The following is a 20,970-nucleotide window of genomic DNA, read 5'->3' as shown; positions in this document are numbered from 1 at the left end:
AAATTATTATAACTGGTTCAATAAGGGCGCACTGGCTAGAACCTGAAATGACAGAACCAGTTAAAATAGAAGCATGACCACAATAGTATGAATAAACTTTAGAAAGCCCTTTTTAATGTTTACATTTCAGCATTTACATTTTAAGAATTGCTGTTTGGTATTAGATCCAAATGTGCAAGCATGCACATGCCACATAATATGCAACAGACATGAATTTTGCCACAGACGCTTTAAAAAAACAACCAGTTTATTCACAGTTTCAGCATTTAAGGAAGCTGGTGCTAGCTCTGTGTACATGGAAAGATTTATCTGATTCCCCCCCCCCCCGCCCCCTGTACTGAAAAGGACAGGAAAACCACTCTGGGTCCTAAACCGAAATGGACAGGTGAGTTCTCATATACCATAAAAATGTTTGGAAAGGAAAAGGAATTCATCCTCATGATTTTTAAAACAATGTTAATTCCACCACTACTTAAACTGTATTGCAAGGGCTTTTTTGACCCAATTTTAGCCCAACCGCAGCCAGAAGGTTCATGATTTTTTTAAAAAAATCTATTCTTTAGGCCAGTGATGGAACTGTGTATCTTCACTGTATTGGATGCATGTGACCCTTGGGCTGATGTAGCTTTTGAGCTTTAGAACAACTTAGATGAAGACTGATAGTAGTGTTTTCAGTACGCTGCAGGCAGTCTGAAAAATGCATCAGTGTGTGTGTGTGTGTACGCGTGTGCCCACCACTCTTCTCAGTTTGTTTCAAGTCCTAGCAAAAATGGTTTGACTAGGCAATTGGGCAAAAGAACCATGCGTAGATCCTGAGAATCACAGCCTCTCTCAAATCACTTTCAGCTCTATTTCCAGCCTTCGTATCCTTTATGCTATTGCCCTGTTTTCATATACTTTAAGTATACAAGGAGGGAAGCCTAGGATAAGGAATTTATAGAAGCTGCTTTTTTATATATTTAAAAAGCTCTAGTAACCTTTGGATTCTCATTTAGTAGATGGGTCATGCTCTCTACGATCATGCATTCCACTTCCAACAAGGCAGATAAGTCTATTGTTACAAGCAAAAACAGAGCATGTAGATTGGGTTTGTATCCAGTTTTGTACACCGGGAGAAATATGGCTAGATTATCACAAGCTTGCTTAACAGTATCATAGAAAAGTACTTTCTCCCCGCATGATTAAGTATAGAAAACTATTTCAACGGTGAGAATGATGTAGGCACCAGAAGACTGTTCTGCTGTGATTCCAGGAACTGAACACTTTCCCGAACTGAAAATAAATTACATGGATAATTACAAAATAAGAGGAGACATCAATGCTGAGATTTTGATTTAAAGAAAGAAAAGAAAGGTCCACTTACCAGCTGCGACCACCCTGGGATCCTCATGGGCATAGTGTCTTCCAGCTGCACGACTGTCAGGGTTCTCATTCCACCAAAGCACATGAACTATGAAGAGAGAAAACTGCAGCTAATGATGTTATGAATTATTCAATTATGAATTAAATATCCATCAATTCTTTTCTGTTTTGCTATGAAGTCTTATGCAACTGTTTGTGATATACTGTTGTGTACACCACATTTTCTGAACCAATATAAATACGTCCTTTCCAAAAAGCACTTCACACAACACCACCGGTACACAAGCGGGCCTGTTCAGACAACACACCAAGCCATGGTTAGGCCGCTAACCCTTTTGCAGCAAACACTTAGCAAGCATGTTTAAACCATGGTTATATAGCCACCATGGTTAGGAATGGTTCACATGACACACTAAGCCATAATTTTTAGCACAAATTGCTTAACAATCATGACTTCGTGTGTCGTCTGAACAGGGTCAGTATCTGTCACAGTAAAAACACACAAACACACACAGCATCAGGCACTAGACCTTTGCTTATACAATACTGCAAATATTATTAAATGTTTTAGCCTCAGCTGTTAGTTACAGTGATGAATTTTCATGGAATCGGAGGAGTATAAATTAGAATCTGTCCTTGTCCAGACAGATAATTTTCCAGTGCCCACCTTAATTCCTATCTATCTTTCTTTTTCCTCCTTTTTCCTGTGCTTTGTTCCTTGTACAAAATAATAAAATTGTTGAAAAACGAATTCCTATCACAATTACCACTCGCTGCAAGATTCAAGAGTAGGGATAGTACAACATAACTCTAGTTCCATCTCAACAGGCAAACAGCCTGATTATTCATCTGCAGACATCAGCCCAAGTATCTACCTCTGTTAAGTAGTCCATATTCTGTATGGAAGACACCAATCAGCTTAGTGTATCCTGTCTTTAGATGAGCGCTAATTGCTGCTTTAAAGGATTGTCCCCACACTGCTGGTCCACCAGGTTTCATCTGGAAGGTAACCAACTCATAGACTCCTAGAGGAACAGCACCACAAACAATCAGTTCAGAATCAGTTATGGTCCTCCAATAGAGCCTAAAATTGGGTCCGTGTATATTCCGCAAATGAACATAATATGGGACACCCACAGAATTCAGCATTCAGACTATCGCAGGCGGCTTCAATTTAAAGAAAATGTTTCTAATCCTCCTGGCTGAAAAGGCAGGACTGAAAGTTTGTGCAAATTTCTGATGAGATCTCCGAAGACAAAAGGTGTTCGTAAGTTTAACTCCTTGCCTTGCCCCATAGTAGGATTTATGCAAAATAAAGAAACATGCTAATTTGCTTAGCCTGCACAAGCTACAGAATTCAGCTTATCTTGGTATGGGGCAGGGCGGGAGGTGGGAAAGAATGTGCAAAATGCACACAGCCCTGACGTAATTCCGCAAGAAAACATAATATAGGAAGAAATGCAGGGCATTGTGCAAATACTGGCAAGTCTGTGCTGCTCTGTTACTTTTGGATTAAAACAGTACTTTTCTATTTTCAAGGAGTCTTTGTCCCCTGAGGAACTTGGGCACATCTGCCATGGAGCCTCTTACATTGCAGAGAATTCTGGAGCATGGTTCTGGCCAGGCCTCTTGGGTCTCATGGCCACACTGCATGAACTGAACTCTAGAACATGCAAACACTCCCTGTAGTTGCATAATGTAAAAGGGTGGTAGCAGTGGGCAAACCAACTGCTTATCTGCCATTACTAGGCTTTTACGGAATCCTGGCCTTTTAAAAGCAACTTTCTAGTCCTTATGGCTGTAAATGCAGAACCCACAGCAAGACAAAGTTTTACCTCAGGAGAAAAAACAGATAGTCTACACAGTTAAAGATGCCAACATACCCACTGTCCCAATTAAGTGCTGAAAATCAATCTGTTTAATCATACAGTCAACAGCTTTGAGCAAAGCACTACAAAAGAAACGTACCATCCTTTTGAGGGCTGCCAAGTTCACACCAGGGCACCAGATAACCAATTTCATTCTCTTGTTTATCTAACATGGGCAGCATTTGAGACAGGTATTTTTCCTGCCATTCTTGGTCTTTACTTAGTGCTGTCCGGACAGCAGTTCTTTGTGCAAAGCTCGCTACAAACAAAGGAAAAGCATGTTAAGATTACTATGTGCGGATGCTCAATTCATTGTGTCAAGTTGACAACTGTATGGTGAACGGACTTGTAGCAAAGTGAACTGGAAACCACTGTTGGCATCCACAACTAACCATCATATCATTGCTGTCTTCTTAACAAAGATTTGCTTTAGCGTGGAGCAGATATTTCAGCCACTTTAGGACTCTTTGGAATACTTATGCTTGTCTTTGCTCAAATATGGAAGAATAGGAGATTTCAGATAATCAGCTTTGTCTGCTTAGAGATAAGCAATAAGTCTCAGTTCAGACGTCATGCCATACCATGATTAAGGAAGCAACTAAGACTTATCATCATGTCTGAACCCACAAAACATAGTTTGCAATTGGCCAGCAAATCAGAATCAGAAGCAATGGCTTGAAGTACATTTGCAGACTGGTCACATCGAGCATGAATGGACAAAAATATAGTTACAGACATTGTCTGGGACGTGAACCCATGAAGCCAAATTCTGAGAGGATGAAAAAATGAAAATAAGTCTAAACATGGTTTTCCAGTTTTCCATTTGGAAACTCAAACCATGATGCCAAACAGTGGCTGGCGGAAATCGTGGTTTGGCGTGATGACTTGAACTGACCCCTAGGTCATCTGAGTGGTTAAGGTTGCCCTCTTCTGAAAGATGTGGTTTTGAGTATTACACCACTGACAGTACAATGATATACATGTCTATTCAACTGTACATCTCACTAAATTCAATGGGGCTTACTCCCAGGTAAGTTGGTATAGGATTGCAGCCTTAAGCTCCCATAATTCTTTCAATAATGCACTAGTCAAGCTGTGGTTGAAAATAATTTGGCCTACACCCAACGCATATTGGTCGAACCCAACTCTCTTCACTTTTCAGATGCAAGCTTATGAGGTGGGTGTGAGAAACGAGACAGAAATTGACTTATTTGAAGCAGGTTTGGGAGTTTACTCTTGATATTCTAAATTTGTGAGTTTCGCTTAAATGAGCGTTTATTTGACAGTCAGTCTATGAGGAAACTCCCCGGGTTAAAAGCAAAATCACGAAAGCTACCGCTGACTCCTAGATGTGGTAACTATCTCCATTTATGGCCAATCTAAGGGGGATTTTTTTATTAACAGTGCAATCCTATACAAGTGTAATCTATTTTATTTATTTATTACATTTCTATAATTATGCCATGGCTGAAGCTCTCAGAGTCTACTGAGAAGCAAGTCCCATCGAGGTCAATGAGACTTACTCCCAGGTAAGTGGGCATGGATTGCCCTCTTAGGGTGCAATCCTATGCACATTTAGACAGAAAAAGTCCTAGCTGGAGAATGTTGGGAGTTGTAGATTTTTTTCCTATCTAAATATGCTTAGGATTGTGTCTTCAAACTTTGAGTTCACAGGTGGGGAAGCTGTGGCCCTTCAGATGTTGTTGGGTTGCAACTCCCATCATCCCTGACCATTGGCCATACTGGCCAGAGCTGATGGTGACTGGATTCAAACAATATCTGGAGATAACCTCTTCTTTATTTGCCTTTAAATACCTATTTACTGACTGCTGCTGAGTTAGAGTAACAATTCTCATAATTTATTATGTTCTTTAAAATATTTATATACCATCCTTCATTATCAAAGCACAGCATACTCATTCTTATTCATTTAAAATGTCAATGTAATATCATATTTATTTATTTTTTCTTGCAACCTGGTATTCTCATTTTGTTACTGGCATGCTTGAATTGTAAGTAAAATTATTCTAAATTAACCTGACAGGTTTAATTTGTGACCAATAACTCCTGGGATATTTTAGCCTCGGAACTGGGAGCACACTAAGAACCTAACAAATGGAAAGTTAGTAGAAGCGTTATGAGTCTGTTTAATATTACGCTTAAAACCTGGTTTCAAGTCCCAATTAAGAGGGAAACTGGTAAGCATTAACTATAGTTAATTGGTGCCACTGTAATACTTCACTGCAGTTAGAAGCACTGGGACATGGGCAAAGAAAAGGGAGGGGAGGGATCCATGATCTCAGAGGTCAAGACTTAAAAACTTAACCATTAAATAATATCCAGAATTATGCCTGCATCAGCCTACCTATGGAAGGATAGGGCATCTTTGATATTTGCTTTTTCATTCGCTACTATATTAACCAAGGCTGCCTCAAATAACAAGCAACCCCTTAATCCACAGCTCGACTAATTAAAATTTGCCTCCCCACTTAATTAACTCAAGGTTGAAGCACTGTTGAGCATATAACTTTTTATACTTTCTAATATCTATTAGACAGCTATTAGTATCATTCCGCTGGCTAAAAATAGAGTGAAGAAGCACTATTGTTTTTCCATGAGAAATGTTACTATTTTTACTTGTATGAGAGCACTCTAGATAACTACAGGACAGAAGAATACAAACCACAATTGGCAGATGAAGGATTTTGTAGGCTGTTTAAAATATAAAGCCAGGCCCAGTAGATTTCTCCATGGCTTTGAAGCCATACTGACTCCAAAACCATTTATATGCACACTCCTATAGAACGGCACTCACTGTTTGCGAAAGTTGGTACAAGATAAAATGCCTTCAAGTGAACTAAACTAAGAGGGTCATCAACTGGAGGTCCTTCATCAACATCTAGCCTCCTAAGGGATGTTGCTTGGCCCTCACCAGTTGTCAACAGACATCTTCATCAAGTTATACTGGCTATGGGAGTTGCTGCAGTGCAACACCTTCTCGCTACAGTAATATGAGATGCTCCAGGGGAGAATAAGAGCTATTATTATTATTGTTATTGTTATTATCATCATCATTGTTGTCGTCCTCTTCCTCCTCCAAGGAGGTTTACATGATCATACTCTCCATTTTATCCTCACAACCTATGAGGTAGGTTAGCTTGAGAGTCAGCGATTGGCTAGTCTCTCAGTGAGGATTAGAAACCAGATCTCCTATGTCTCAATCCAACACTCTAACGCCTGCACCACACTGGCTCCAAGTCTTATTATCTACTCAATTACGTACAAGGCACTGAGAAGTGGAAGTGTTCATACCATACTTCCAAATATGGAAAACTTTATTCAGTCCACCCGCCTCTAAGGTCCAATATCCAATCATCTGGGAATGAGCTGTGCGAAGGTGAATGTTTTTACTGGCCAAGTCCAGAAAATCTTTCATCTTGTCTGGCTTAACAGTATAGGTACGAAACTCGTAGAACGTGCCATCATCTTGTCTGGGCCCTGTGGCAAAAGACGATGAAACCTAAAAAGAAAATATTTTAGGGGGGAAAATACATAAGGGAAAATGGGGGAGGGGCAGGGTCATGGCAAAAATTAATTTTGGCTGGCTACCCAGGCTAGCCTAGATTTGTTGACCCCCTGTATAAATAGCATACCAAGAGAGCAAGAAAATACACTAGTATGTGGGCTTTGACTTCAGTCTGTACTCATGAAGTCTGATCCTATATATCAAAGTAAATCACCCTGCACTCAATGGGGTTACCTCCAAATCAGTGTGCATAGGATTGTAGCCTTGAGCAGTTCCAGGCCACATTTTAGGACTGCACTTTGGTCCCTCCTAATCTCAGACGTCAGTGGTGCACAAACACCAGAGAATACGCTACGCAGAAGTAACCAAGTTAGGTTTGTTTTCCAATTAAATAAAATTTATAGGGTAACAACATCATTACTCTCTTCGTCTTCATCCGTTCTCAGTTTGAGCTGCCTGCATCATAGGCAGCTGCCTGCAAAGCACTGACAGCTACCAACAAACTCAATTAAAGACACACAAAACAAAGCAGGGGGGAGGGGGATTAATCACTGCTTCTGCGTTGTTTTTAGATCTCAGGAGTGCCAACAGTACTTGCAGAGAAACGAATGTGCCGCATTTCAAGGGTAGCACTTTGCAAGGATTCCAGCAGAGAGTGGTATTTATTGCTCCACTGTTTGCTTCCCCAGCAGAAGCAGTTGGCAACTGCATAGCACCGGAGGGCTATAGAGGTTTCCCTTGGCTTACAGCATTTGACACCAATTGTATTTTAAAAATAGAAAGAGACTGAGAATCCACTGGAAAAGAGCAGCACCTGCTATGTATTACTTTTTCTACTATTTTATTACTGTCACAATGCAACATTCAAAGTTTTTGCTATACAAACAAAATGTTGCATACTCCTGCCTTGGCTGAAGTAGGGTTTTTATTTTCCCTACCTTAAAAAACATCATTTTCAGAACAAACCACAAAGTTTTACACACCAGCCCTGGAGAGCCAGTGCGGTGTAGTGGTTACAGTACTGAACTGGTTAGACAAGGAAAGCTGGGTTCAAATTCACATTCAGCCACAGAGTTTACTGAGTGACTTTGGGCCAATCCGGCACTGTCTTTCAGCTGCACCTACCTCAAAGAGTTATTTGGAGGTAAACCAGGCTGGGAGTGGGTAGGAGGAAGCTAGCTCTAGTATGGGCTCTCCCACACTAGAGGCATTCAAGAGGCAGCTGGACAACCATCTGTCAGGTATGCTTTAGGGTGGATTCCTGCATTGAGCAGCGGGTTGGACTTGATGGCCTTAGAGGTCCCTTCCAACTCTACTGTTCTATGATTCTGTATGCCACCTGAGGTGTTTGAAGCAAGGATGGGATAATAAATAATACTATTGCAATTAAGTACATATTCCTGAGGTCCTTTTGGAATACATTAAAAACTAAAATGTCAACCTGCAGATGCAGAAACCAGAGATGCAGGCTTGGGAATAGAATTTGTTTGAAGAAAGCAAAGCTGGTCAAAATGTATGTATGAGGGGTTGTGGTGGTGGGGGAAACAGTACTTGCACACATAAGAATGGTGGGGGGAGGGAATGACACCAATACTCACAGACATAAATAAATTCAGGTTTTAACTAGGACAGCTCTTGCTGGATGGTTCTCCATTTGCTACCTCCTACAGCTGCTGAGTTGTTGCTCAACATATCTGGAGGGCACTAGGTTGGAGAAGGCTGCCCTAAACTGTGCAGATCACCACTTTTCAAAAAGCCACACACACCCTACATGCTAGGGTGGCCAGATATAAGGGAGGGCAAGGCTCCTACATCTTTAAGAGTTCTGTAGAAGAGGGAAAGTCACCAGGTGTAGGAACCTTGCCCTCTCTTGCATCTATGTGGCCACCCAACTCACATACTGAGCTCGGACGACACGCTAATCAGTTGTTTCCCATTCTGTTCCTATTAACACACACACCAGTTTACCCAGTTGATTAGCGTGTTGACCGAACTCAGCCACGCTTTCAAGACAGCATGGGAAAAACTTAGTTGCATATGAAATCACAGAGAAGAAGGTTGGGTGGCTGTTTGACCAATTTGTTAGCCATCTCCCCACCCCACCCAATATACAGTTCAATGGCTTCCAAACAATCAGCCACACAGGGTTAGTTTGGATTTTTGACAGGTTATGTGGTCTTGCGCTTCGGTGGGAAAGGAAGAATACTTGCAGAATGGACAATACGTTTGTGGATGGGAGAGAGGGGTCGCATTTAACAGCAGTCCTACTTAGAGAAGAGCTATTGAGAAGAATGGGATTTAAGTTAGACTAACATTGGATACAACCCATAACGGCAGGTTTTCATCTCGGACCTTGCGCCTTCTGGAAAAGGGCTCTTTCCCAGTGGTAAGAATCCCAGTTGTTTTTCTTGCATGGTACCTTGTTAGAAACCCCAGATAAGGCAGCGCAGGGCAGACAACTAACTTGACCTCTGAAACTTTCCCAATGGAGGAGGAAATACACAACCAAGCTCCTGCTAGGCCCACACAACCCAAACCCAGGTTGGCTCGGGAACAAGCCCCACTGAGTTCAATGAGCTTTCCTTCCTTCCTTCCATGTGACCGCTCTCCTCCGAGCAATAGTTCCCTTCACGCCTTCGCCTCCTCCTTTGTTCTTCCTCAAGGCTCCCTTTCTTTCTACGCTTTTTAACGTGGCAGGTAGAAACGCAACAGGGGCAGCTTCCCCCTACCCGCTTCCAACCCGACGTATCCATGGCAGGAAACTTGGTAGAGGCATCTCTTCGAAGCCAAAATAAAACATATATAGGCTGAGTTCGGACGACACGCTAATCAACCGGGGGTGGGGGATAGGAACAAAATGGGAAACAACCGTGGATTAGTGTGTCGTGGGAACGCAGCCATATTCTTTTAGGCGGGGGGGGGTCCTCCTCGCGCTATCCGTCCTCCCCCTTTTGCGCTTTCCCCTCCACCTGACGCCCTCCGCGCCTTTACCTGGGCAGTGACCCCTCGCGCCGCCGCGACGCCCCTGAGGAGAGACCTGGAGGCCAACATGGTTCTCCCCGCGCGGCTCGCCCGGGAGAGGCTGCAGAAAGAGGCGGCGGCAAGACCCACCAACGCGCCACAGCCGTGCTGGAGGCCACAGCCAAGGCACTTCCGACTGCGGCCGCTTCTCCCGCTTGACCCGCCCGCTGCTGATCCACACGAGCAACGCATTGGACGGCGCGGACCTCGTGGCCGCCTCCATAACGACACGCGAGGAAGCCGCAGCTCCTCTCCGCCTCCCACCGACCTGAGCCGGGCGCGCACAACCCTGACCCGGGGGCGTCCGGCCGAGATGCCCCCATGTGACGGGCCACTTTGTAGTTGGGCTCGGAGCTTTTCCTAGCCCTGGGTCCCTAGATGTAGTGGGATTACAGCTCCCACTCTCCCTAGCCGTGGTGCCTGGGGATGATGTGAATTGTAATCCAGTTACAAGTGGGGCGTGGGGTAAAAGTGGGGTGGTGCTGAGGTTCACCGCCATCTGGTTTGATCCATTGAACTCCAGGTAGGGGCACACATGAGCAGGGCTAGGCGGGGGGGGGGGCAGTGGGGCCAGTTGGCATGGGTCTACAATTTTGGGGGGACCTACTCGGAGTCCCCCTGGTAGAGGCAAAAGGGGACCCTTTGGTAAAGTTTTGTTACAAAGTAGCTCTCCTCTTCAACATAATTGACTTTGTTATCGATGACATTTCACGTCGCTTTTCTGCAATCTGGGACATTTCTGGACTTTTTGATTGGGGGGGGGGGCATTTTAAGATGAGAATGAGTTGTCACAAAAAGCTAATCAGTTTCAGCTTTGATACCCAAGTCATATTTCAACTGACATTCAGAGTGGAGTGCTTCTTAAAAAAAAATTTGATGTGAATTTCAAACTCGATGCTGTTTCACCAATGGAAATTTATGGTCAAATATTGAACTTGAGATTGGGCAACATTTCCCCAAATGTTCTCATTGTGTTGCACATTTTTCTGTCATTGTCAGCAACAGCGGCCTCTAATAAGAGGAGCTTCAGTGTCCTAAAATGAATCAAGTCATACTTTCGGTCCGCAATGGTGCAAGTACATTTGAATGGATTAGCAGTTTGAACATTAACATTGAAAAGGCAAAATTGCTTGATTTTTCAGTTGTTGATACATCTTGAATCAAAGTGCTTGCCATTAACTTTTTTATAAATCATAGTTCTTATGTATTTAGAACTGATTAAAAAAAATACTTAATGAGCAGTTTGAAATGGGGCCTACATTTCCCATCTGACCCGGGCCTATTACCAGCTTTGCCCGGCCCTGCACGTGAGCAGCAAGAGGGGAAGGGAGAATTTCTCTCAGGTTATAGGGCCACTTCCATACTCCCAACTCACAGCGTTCCTGACCCTTGGCCATGCTGGCTGGGGCTGATGGGAGTTGCCATCCAAAGTGGCTGGAGGGCACTAGGTTGGACAAGGCTAAGGAAGAGAAACAAGAATGGTTGCTACAGGTATGTAATTTAAAATTTGCCTAGAAACAGTGCGGACTAGAAATATCTTCCATGTGGCTGAAAGGGCTATGACAGCAAGTTCAGTTCCTCCACCTATCACCTGTTTTATGTGAGTTTTCACTCTAATTCCTCCCCACCCACCTCTTTTTTTTTTTTTGGTAGCCCTGCTGTCACCATTCAGGTTCTAAAATCCTATCAGGTTCCTAAGGTGAGAAAGTTGAAGTCTTTTAGAAATGAGTAGGGGGCATGGTTCCTTCAGCAACTACTAAAGTAGCCTCTCACCCTGTTTGTCTTCTGCCTCTCATGATCCATCTGTTGTCCCTTGGTAGGCCACAGAAATCTTGCTTTGACACAGCAGGTCTTTTGCGGATGAGAAGTTTTGCAGAATTTATTTGGGCAGCAGTTGAGGCATGCAACCCTGACCCCCACCCCCACCTCCTATCTTTAGGAGTTCTAAGCAGAGGCCAGGAACAGCATTTAGGGAGAGGCCATGAAGATGCATCACATGGTGTCTTGATAGTCCACCCTGTTGGAGAGGGAAGCCCTCCATCTTGGGTGGCAAAGTAGATGGAATCCTTGTTTTTTAACCCTAAAAGTGTGAGGACAAGTTGTAGCTGTTGGTGAAGAAGAAAAGGAAGTCCACATGTGTTTAGGCACTGTTCTTAATTATTACTGAACATATCCCAGTGATATGTTCCTCTTCTCCCAGGAATTTAGCAATATGAAATGAGGCTGGGTCTGGTTTTTTAGGCACATAGTTTTTGAAGTTGTTATAGTGGTGTATGTGTTTGCAAAGAGCACACTGCTGTGTCTGTTCATATGTGGTGTAATCTGCATGTTTGTGTGTGACATGATTCTGTGTTTGTGTGTGACAACACCAAAGAGCATGCCACATGTGCAACAAAGATCAAATTTCTGAAGTATTCCTACTGCTGCTTCAGGCACTGAAATGTCTTTGACAGGCTTTAGCTTAAATGCTCTTAGCTTATAAGGACTACAAAATCAAAGGGCAAATGAAGGAATGAATGTAAAGATCAACAGGGAGGTGACAGAAATACATCTGAAGAGAATAAATTGGCTACAGTCATAGACTCACTTCCTGAAGCACATGGGATTTCCTTCTCAGTGTACCAAAGCAGCATGACAGCCCAATTATACACATTTTGACTCGGAATAAAGTCCCACACGCTACAGGAGGATTTACTTCCAAGTTACTGTGCAAAGGATTGGAAAAACTTTGAAGAATGTTATGAAAAATAATTACAAGTAAAAACCCTCAGGCAAATTAAAGAAATGGTCTATTTATTATGCCATATATAAAAACCAGAATTATTTGGGGAATTTATTACGCTTCTTTTAAAAATGCAGTGAGTAAAAAAAGTTCTCTGATGCAATTTGTGAAAATATGCTCTAGTTAAAAATTATAGAAATATTTATGTATTACATTTATATCCCGCCTTTTTTCCTCCAAGGAATGCAAGGCGGTGTACATAATCCTCCTCCTCTCCATTTTATCTTCACAACAACAACCCTGTGAGGTAGGTTGGGCTGAGAGTCTGTGACTGGCCCAAAGTCACCCAGTGGGTTTACATGGCTGAGTGGGGACTAGAACCTGGATCTCCCGACTCCCAGTCCAACACTTTAGCCATTATACCACACTGGTGTAATGTATAATAAAAATGGAACTGAAAACAAAGTAAATGCTGCATATGGTATCAATGATGCATTTTCTGGCATAATCATGTATTTACACGTTTTTTAGACCTCAAAGCTGGAGTGAGGAACTTGCAGTCCTGGCTTAATTTCACGCAGACCATAGCAATGGGGTGGTAGAGAGAGACAGAGAGAGATATCAGAATTTTATACAAACAATTCAGAAATAATTCGTCCATGTTTAATTTCACATTAACAACCCTGATCCTCAAGTCTTGAAACATTGACATAAAGTGATCAAATTTAACGTGAGCAATATATTTTAGTAAAATAAATAAATAAAACACAGTTGTAGCAGAAAAAAAATCTTACTCCTGTTTATGCCACATTGTAATCTGGACAGCTGAAGGTTAATCTGTAATATCAGTAATAGCAAGTGTAGATGTAGGTTAATGTATGGAAGATTATCAACTAGGCCAAGGAATCCATTGGGATACCTCCTTTTGGTATTCATCTTCCAACTTTGTAGAGTTTGGGGATATCATATTTCAATGTTGTTTTGGTTGCATGAGTAAACTAAAAATATGAAAGGGTATGGGAGTAAAACAAAATCCAGATTTCAAAAACAAAATTAATTCAAACTTCTCCATATTTTCACTTTTTTATCAGCTCTAAAAATCTAAGGGCTGAGATCCTGTGCTATGTTTCATGTAAAATCTTCATACAGTTTGAATCTAGATATTTTTATGCAAACAAGCCAGAAACCAATTCTTTGTTAGAAGCTGGATAATCAAGTTTTGCTCACAGTGAAATATCATACAAGTCTACACACAACCTGCATTAAGAGACAAATATTGCAAATGAGGATCAAAGGGTCCTTCAGCCAGAAGAGACCTACTTCAAAGGCGAAAATGGTGCAGGAATCAGGAGCATGTTTTGCTGGGATTCCAAGAACTGAACATTCTCCCGTACTGAAAGTAAACATAAGACATAAATGAATTAAATTCTTTGAACCATGTTAAGCAACATTGGGGGAAATGCCGAGACACACGCAAGCCCCTCTTACCAGCTGCTACTACCCTGGCGTCTTCATGGGCAAAATGCCTCCCAGCTGCACGGCTGTCTGGGTTCTCGAACCACCAAAGCACTTGAACTGTGAAATCAGAAGTAAAAAAAGGTCAGCTCTGGATTTGGATGCACAAGCCCCAATAAGAAGAAGGAGTCCTCTTTGCCTAAATGCGTTTCTCCGTCAATTGCAGAAGTGAGCAGGCACAGCTAAGTACAGGATACTGCCATCAGGTTAAGTGATAGGACACAGTACTATTGTAGCCATTAAAGAGCACATACTTTGCATGCAAAAGTCCCAGATTCCATCCTGGGCATTTCTAAGAATGAAAGGGAAAGACTCCTGCCTCAACTCTTGGAAAGCTGCTGTCAGTTAATGTAGACCAGGGGTTTGAACCTCTTTCAGGCCAAAGGCTAAATTCAATCCCTTCAAGCTATTGTTTCCTAGTTGTATTGTATCGTACTGAACATGATCCGTAGGACAAAGGAATGTGAGCGCACATCAGGTCCCTCCCTTGAAATGCATAGGGGCCAGCACAGGCAACTGGACACACATGGAACTATGGATGACAACAATGGGGAAACATAATTACAATTATGTCACCTTTGAAATGTAAAACGGTTGGTCTGTTACCTGTATTAAGTAATCCGTATTCTGTGTGGAAGACACCAATCAGTTTGCCATAGCTTTTACTGATGTGTGCGTCAATCGCTGCTTTGAATGACTTCCCCCATAATGCTGGGCCACCTGGTTTCATTTGGTAAGTCACCAACTCATAAACACCTAAATGGAGAGAAAATGGTCAGCATGCTACAAAAAGTGAAATGCAAAGTATGTGGCTAGTTGCTCGAAGTACACCATATCTATATCTCCACCAACTCTCATCAGATTTCATTTCATCCCACCTTTTAGGGCCTTGATGGCCTGAGATCATCTTTGAGCATTTCAATTCCATCCATTCTCCTGGGATGACTTGCTTGGGCTTTCATTTCTTTACAGTTCATAAACGCTGGATTGGCACAATTACACCTGTACCCCATCTTTATTAGTTGATAGATGTCCTGTTGTTTTTAAGCCTCTGTCTTAAGACTTGGGAGTGGCTAAAACAAGTTTATATTAGGGGAAGCTAAAAATGTCTGAATTTAAATATCTATGGAGGCATACCTCAGTCAAGAGCTGTCACCACAGACAACTGTTTTGAACCATCGCTGTAGTTCAGGTCCCTAGCAGGGGAAAAGGGTAAGAAAATGCCAAATTCCATTTTGATCTCTCCCTTATCCCCTTTTTGCATGTGGGTCTGTTTTACTTTTGAACATATTCTTTCGATATCAAGAATATTTCAAACTGAACAGCAAATAGCGGACAGTTTAGGGGAGTGTTTTTCAACAATGTAATGGGAACAACAGATATGCTATTGTACCATTTTTATAACTTTTCTAATAAGCTGTTAAGAACAACAATAAGTAATCGTGTTGAATAAGTAGGCTTGACTCTTCAGCCGTTTGATGGAATGAAGGTTCTTTTACATTAAGGGAAGGAAAACTGACTCCAGCCAAAAAGAAAACCTCATCAAGGTTCCTTGCATACCTGCCTGAGGACAGTAAGCAAAGGGCACTGGCGAGGAGGGGAAACTCTAGACCGTGATGCCTTTGTGGGTTCTCATAGGAACCCTCCCTCTCACATGAGGCAGCTCTATCAGGAAGGGACAGAGCAGGCTTCAATGACTAGCCAGACTTTACGCAATGCCCAGCAGTGCTAACTACTCTCTTACGCCCTCTCCTCAAAATACCACCTGCTATCTTTCTACAGGGCTCTACCTGTCCAGTACTACATCAGTAACACAAACAGTTTGAGCAGTAAGAGAACTCACCTTGTTTGGGCGGAATCCCAAGCTCGCACCAGGGGACCAAGTAAGCAATTTCCATATGCTGTTTATTTAGAAGTGCGAAAATTGCAGGCAATTTTTCCTGCCATTCCTTATCGTTGAGTACAACTTTCCTTACTGCTGCTCTGTGAGCGAAGTTATCTATGAGAAAGGCAAAGAAATATGAAGCCAAGTCAGATGGACACACCTGCTTCCATGAGAACACATCACAGAAATAAATGGAGCAGATAAATGTTTTGATCAAACAACATTATGCTTTGTACAGTAGCCCCATGGTGAAATAGAACTCTTCCATTTGAATGCCTGATTAAAAATTGCACCCTCAGCAAATAAAAGCAGTATTATTTGGCTCTTCTGTTTCATTTTCTACTGGGGAACCCACCAAAACTTCTCCCCCACACACTGCAGTTTTCTGGGCTTGCCAAGATGATATGAGCCAGCACTGTAGGCAACATAGCGTTACAGATTTTTCCCAAAACTCTTTCTGCAAAAGGCAGAACTCCAAACGCTTGATTCAGAAACCTCATGTTCTGAGGCTTGGATCAGGTAGAGTGAGCTATCCTGCACTTTGTATATTCAAGCCCCAGTATCCCCTTCAAACACGGAATAAAGATCTGCATCATTGTTGTTTTTATGCTTTTTATGTTTTTAAACTTTGTATATTTGTTTTTAATGTTTACTGTTTTCAAGTTTTGTAAACCACCCAGAGAGCTTCGGCTATGGGGTGGTATATAAATGCAAATAAATAAATAAATAAAATAAATAAATTGGCCCCTGTGATTTGTACACAGTATGAAGTCTCTGCATTGGTGAGGACTGATATACATACTAAGAGCTTGTTTTTTTGGCTGTTCCTTGGTCAACAAAGCAGTAGCTCTGATTGTCAGATTCATCCCTCCTCTCCAGCCTACAGAATCCCAGGTCTGGATTTGGATACAGCTGCCTACAACCATAGCCAAGCACAGCCATGGAGCATATAACATGGATCTAAATCTCTACAATCCCTACAATCACTTGAAGAGAAATATCCAACTTTTATCTGCCTAGTAGAGGTCCTAGATTGTTTAAAGCAACACCATGCAGTGCATACCGTATTTCCAAATATGAAAGGCCTTATTCATTGAACCAAACTCCACTGTCCAGAATCCGATCATCTCTGAGTGAGCCACACGAATGTTAATATTCTTACTGACCAACTCAAGGAATTCCTTTGTCTTTGCTGGCTTGATATCATAAGTACGAAGTTCATAAATCGTGCCAACATCTTGCCTGGGTCCTGTGGCAAAAGGTGAACGAGCCTGACGCAGACTTGGCTTTAGAGAGAGACATAAAAGCAAGAATTTTAGTTAGAAAGTGATATAGGAGGGGCTGTTTCTAGATTTGCAGTCATGATGTTAATTATTTGGATCAGTGAAATGTTCTATTTACAACATAGCATTTTAGTAAGTAGAACTGCAAAAGCTTCATTTTTAAGCTACCTTAAAAAAGTAGCAACCAGGATGATCAGGGGTCTGGAAACATAGCCCCATGAAGAGAGACTGAAAGAACTGGGCATGTTTAGCTGGGAGAAGAGAAGATTGAGGGGAGACAGGATAGCACTCTTCAAATACTTAAAGGATTGTCACACAGAGGAGGGCCAGGATCTCTTCTTGATCATCCCAGAGTGCAGGACACAGAATAATGGGTTCAAGTTACAGGAAGCCAGATTCCGGCTGGACATCAAGAAAAACTTCCTGACTGTTAGAGCAGTACGACAATGGAACCATTTACCTAGGGAGGTGGTGAGCTCTCCCACACTAGAGACATTCAAGAGGCAGCTGGACAACCATCTGTCAGGTATGCTTTAAGGTGGATTCCTTCATTGAGCAGGAGGTTGGACTCGATGGCCTTATACGCCCCTTCCAACTCGACTATTCTATGATTCTAATTAAGTAATTCTAATGCCACAATCTGAATTCATCAGAGCCAAGTACAAAGTCAATATATTTTAAAAGTTTGATCTCGCACACTAGCTCTCTATCATCAAGGGCTTACTTATATAGATTCATATTTATAGCTCCTCTCAAAGACTCTTTTGGGTGGGTAACAAAAGTGGGGGGAAACCAAGAAAAACAGAATAATGTATTTAATTCATTCGAATAGCTCCACCCTTGCTCAAGTTAATCCTGAATTTCAAAGACCAGCACAAACAGGAAGGTCTTGCAACACATTCAAAAAAGAACTGTGGCAACCCTAGCAGAGCTGAAGTTCCATTACTGTGTGGATGTGTATGAGAAGGGGGTGGGTGGGTAATCATGAGACCATTTATCTTTAAACAATACACTTGTTTTCTGAATCTGACACACATGAAGAGATTATCCTCAGTGGATCTCAGCAATTGTAATAGGACACAAGACAGGAAGTGATCTCTTAGATAAGCTGGGCCTAAGTTTTTAGAACTTTGTAAGTTAAGACCTTGAAGTGTCCCCAGAAAAGAAGAGGGAACGAACGCAGACATGGAAGGGGATTGACAGTGTACAGATGATGTTTTTCTACATGGGAACAACATCCATACAGGAAAGCATGCATATAGAAATAGGACCATTATCCCAAGGACAATATATCCAGGGTATATACATGTCTTTCCCTCCTTAGAAGTGACATTCATGTCAGAAAATCATCATGTGTGAAGTGACCCTGATGTAAATTGCAATCCTGAACAGATTTAACTGGAGGTAAATGTTACTGAAATCAATGGGACGTAGCTACAAACAAATTAGCTAAGGATAAGGATGTTGCAGTTTTGTCTGTTCCACAAGCATAAGGGGCAGAAGCTCTCCATCTTTTAAATCATATCAGAAAAACTGATCTTTTCAGCAACCCAGATTCTGCATCAAATTGTGCCAAGGTGACAATGGTATTAGCAACTGAAACAACAAAATTAGGGATACATTTTTAGATCAGTGGATTTCAGACCTCCAGGGAGCCCTTCTACATAAATTTACCTGCGAGGAGTCCTTGTGAATCTGCGACAGCACCTTTTTATGTTGTAGAGAATTCTGAGATCTGTTCAGGAACACACTTTCGGTTTATGCAGGCTTCCTACAAGGCCTATTGGGCCCAATTGTCCCCCCACATGGATTAAGGCGATACCTTCTGAACACACCAAACATTCTCCTGTGGTTGCAAATTGCCGGAGACAGCAGTGTTGGGACACTGACTTTCAAAGGAGCCTGTATTATTGATGTTTGAACAGAGGAAGTCCCCATCATCTTCCTGAGACGCCCAAGGTTTCTAGAAACACAGTTTGAAAACTACTGTGCTAGATCAACAGCATCAAGCATTGCAAATAAGCAGTGAGGTGTGTGTTTGTGTGTGTTTGTGTGTATGAGTTTGTCAGCAGCAGGTGACAGTGTAGGACAGTGTGTTCCAGTTTGGAAGCAGCAGTGCAGTTTCCACAGCAGCACTATGCATCATCGTTCATCCCAGACATTAGTTCACCACATGCTTCCCAAGATGTAAACTTCAGGCACCAGACAAAAGCGCTGAATTTTTCTTAAGTAGCAGTTCTTCAAAGATGTCTGGAAATTAATACACACACGCAATTTGAAATCTAAATTCAGATTTGCCCCCTTCACAATTCCCCCCTTGCTCCATTAAAGTAGGAAAAACAGGATGCTGAATTAGATAGTCCTTAATCCAGCACCATTTCTCTTATTGCATAGCCCTGCTTCCTATTTCAATTATGCCGGTAGCCTAAAGAGGAGCCACTGAAAGTTAATGTCAAACTGCAAAATCTTAAATACAAGTAGACCCCAAGCAGGATCCAGAAAATGGTATCTAAGAATCTCATGCACCTAAAATGTTTTTAGGATTTTTAAAGGATGTTTTTAACAATGTATATTATGTTTCAATTGAGTATTATGTATTTTATCATTTATTGTTGTTCCCTGCTTCGATCAAAATGGAGAGGCAGGTAAGAAATAGTTGTTGTTATTGAAACTAAGCAGGTTTGGATGCTTTGGATCAGCCTTCCTCAACCTGGGGCGCTCCAGATGTGTTGGACTACAACTCCCAGACTGCCCCAACCAGCTCGGCTGGCTGGGACATTCTGGGAGGTGCAGTCCAACACATCTGGAGCGCCCCAGGTTGAGGAAGGCTGCTTTAGATGGAAGACAACTGGAGCCCCATATAAATGCAGCATATAATAAGGATTTTTCTTTTTAAGTGTGGCATAAGCAAAGAGTATGTTGGTACACTAAATATTAATATGATGTGTTCCTTCATTGTGGCAGAGAGAAAAAAGATAGAGATGGGGACCCAACCTTTATTATTAGGAAAGTCCCTTTTCAAATTTGGTTTGCAGGCTGACCGGGACAAGAGAGGAGAGAACAGGCCTAGCCTGCTCCCGAGTCTTGAACAGCAGCTTGGTGTGCCCAAATCAGCAGGTGACGCTTTCACCACAACGTGGAATCATAGAATAGCAGAGTTGGAAGGGGCCTACAAGGCCATCGAGTCCAACCCCCTGCTCAATGCAGGAATCGGAGTGCAGGAGAGAAATGGAATGCCCTGCTGACAGCTGCGAAGCAAGGCGCAGTTCAAGGCAGAGTCATAAAAGCCAGTTGTAAAAGTTGGCAACCTTACTTCCAAAGCCTCGACCAAAAGAGGAAGGGGGGGGGGAGTCAACAGCGCCTGTTTCCCGGCATTACCTGGACACGGATATTACGTGCCGCAGCAGTCCTCCGAAAGAGGCAAAGGACGGAGCCTGAGCAGAAGCCCAGCATGGCGGCAGGCAGTGACGACGACAGGGGAGGAGGGTCTACAGGCAGCAGGGACGGAGGCAAAGCCCTCTTTCCGAAGGAAGCCCTGGAGAGACAGAAGCAGCAGCTGCCCTGGCGCTTTTGAGGAGAGGAAAGCAAGTGGCCAGTACGCAGCTTTCTCCAGCCTGGTGGTGCCTCCCAGATATGGTGGACTACCACGCACAGCATCCCCCAGCCAATGGGCATGCTGGGAGTTGTAGTCCAACACATTTGGAAGGCACCAGGTTGGGGACGTCTGGCAGAATAGCTGAGAGGAACGTGGCGGGTGTGTCTTTGGATATGTGGTTTGCTGTTACGCA

At 42.6% G+C, this 20,970-nt stretch overlaps 2 protein-coding genes across 2 annotated transcripts; both read right to left on the bottom strand.

Moving 5' to 3' along the window:
• Positions 1 to 86: 86 nt before the first annotated feature.
• On the bottom strand, positions 87 to 9,917 carry LOC134400668 (protein NipSnap homolog 3B-like). Its single transcript, XM_063129134.1, has 6 exons — positions 9,748 to 9,917; positions 6,543 to 6,750; positions 3,331 to 3,489; positions 2,238 to 2,387; positions 1,364 to 1,450; positions 87 to 1,272 (listed from the first exon to the last, which is right to left on the bottom strand). Exons 1-6 carry the CDS (start codon positions 9,805 to 9,807, stop codon positions 1,196 to 1,198), a joined length of 741 nt encoding a protein of 246 aa, XP_062985204.1. The 5' UTR covers positions 9,808 to 9,917; the 3' UTR covers positions 87 to 1,195.
• A 2,636-nt stretch (positions 9,918 to 12,553) lies between these two features.
• Positions 12,554 to 20,731, bottom strand: LOC134400667 (protein NipSnap homolog 3B-like). The gene is made up of 6 exons (XM_063129133.1): positions 20,561 to 20,731; positions 16,963 to 17,185; positions 15,858 to 16,013; positions 14,621 to 14,770; positions 13,988 to 14,074; positions 12,554 to 13,892 (listed from the first exon to the last, which is right to left on the bottom strand). Exons 1-6 carry the CDS (start codon positions 20,633 to 20,635, stop codon positions 13,816 to 13,818), a joined length of 768 nt encoding a protein of 255 aa, XP_062985203.1. The 5' UTR covers positions 20,636 to 20,731; the 3' UTR covers positions 12,554 to 13,815.
• Between the last annotated feature and the right edge of the window lie 239 nt (positions 20,732 to 20,970).

The sequence above is a fragment of the Elgaria multicarinata genome, chromosome 6 (assembly GCF_023053635.1).
Source record: "Elgaria multicarinata webbii isolate HBS135686 ecotype San Diego chromosome 6, rElgMul1.1.pri, whole genome shotgun sequence".
NCBI classification, from domain to species: Eukaryota; Metazoa; Chordata; class Lepidosauria; order Squamata; family Anguidae; genus Elgaria; species Elgaria multicarinata.
Note: the sequence above shows the minus strand (reverse complement) of the source record. Positions and strands in the feature narration are given on the sequence as shown.

Coding starts and splice junctions, on each gene's coding strand:
- LOC134400668 (XM_063129134.1), bottom strand. CDS start 9,807: ATGTTGGCCTCCAGGTCTCTCCTCAGGGGCGTCGCGGCGGCGCGAGGG. Junction 2,388..3,330: donor TGGCAGCCCTCAAAAGGATG/GTACGTTTCTTT, acceptor CTGTTCCTCTAG/GAGTCTATGAGTTGGTTACC. Junction 1,451..2,237: donor ATATGGACTACTTAACAGAG/GTAGATACTTGG, acceptor CTCTCTTCATAG/TTCATGTGCTTTGGTGGAAT.
- LOC134400667 (XM_063129133.1), bottom strand. CDS start 20,635: ATGCTGGGCTTCTGCTCAGGCTCCGTCCTTTGCCTCTTTCGGAGGACT. Junction 17,186..20,560: donor CACGTAATATCCGTGTCCAG/GTAATGCCGGGA, acceptor CTCTCTCTAAAG/CCAAGTCTGCGTCAGGCTCG. Junction 16,014..16,962: donor CTTTCATATTTGGAAATACG/GTATGCACTGCA, acceptor CCTTTCTCATAG/ATAACTTCGCTCACAGAGCA.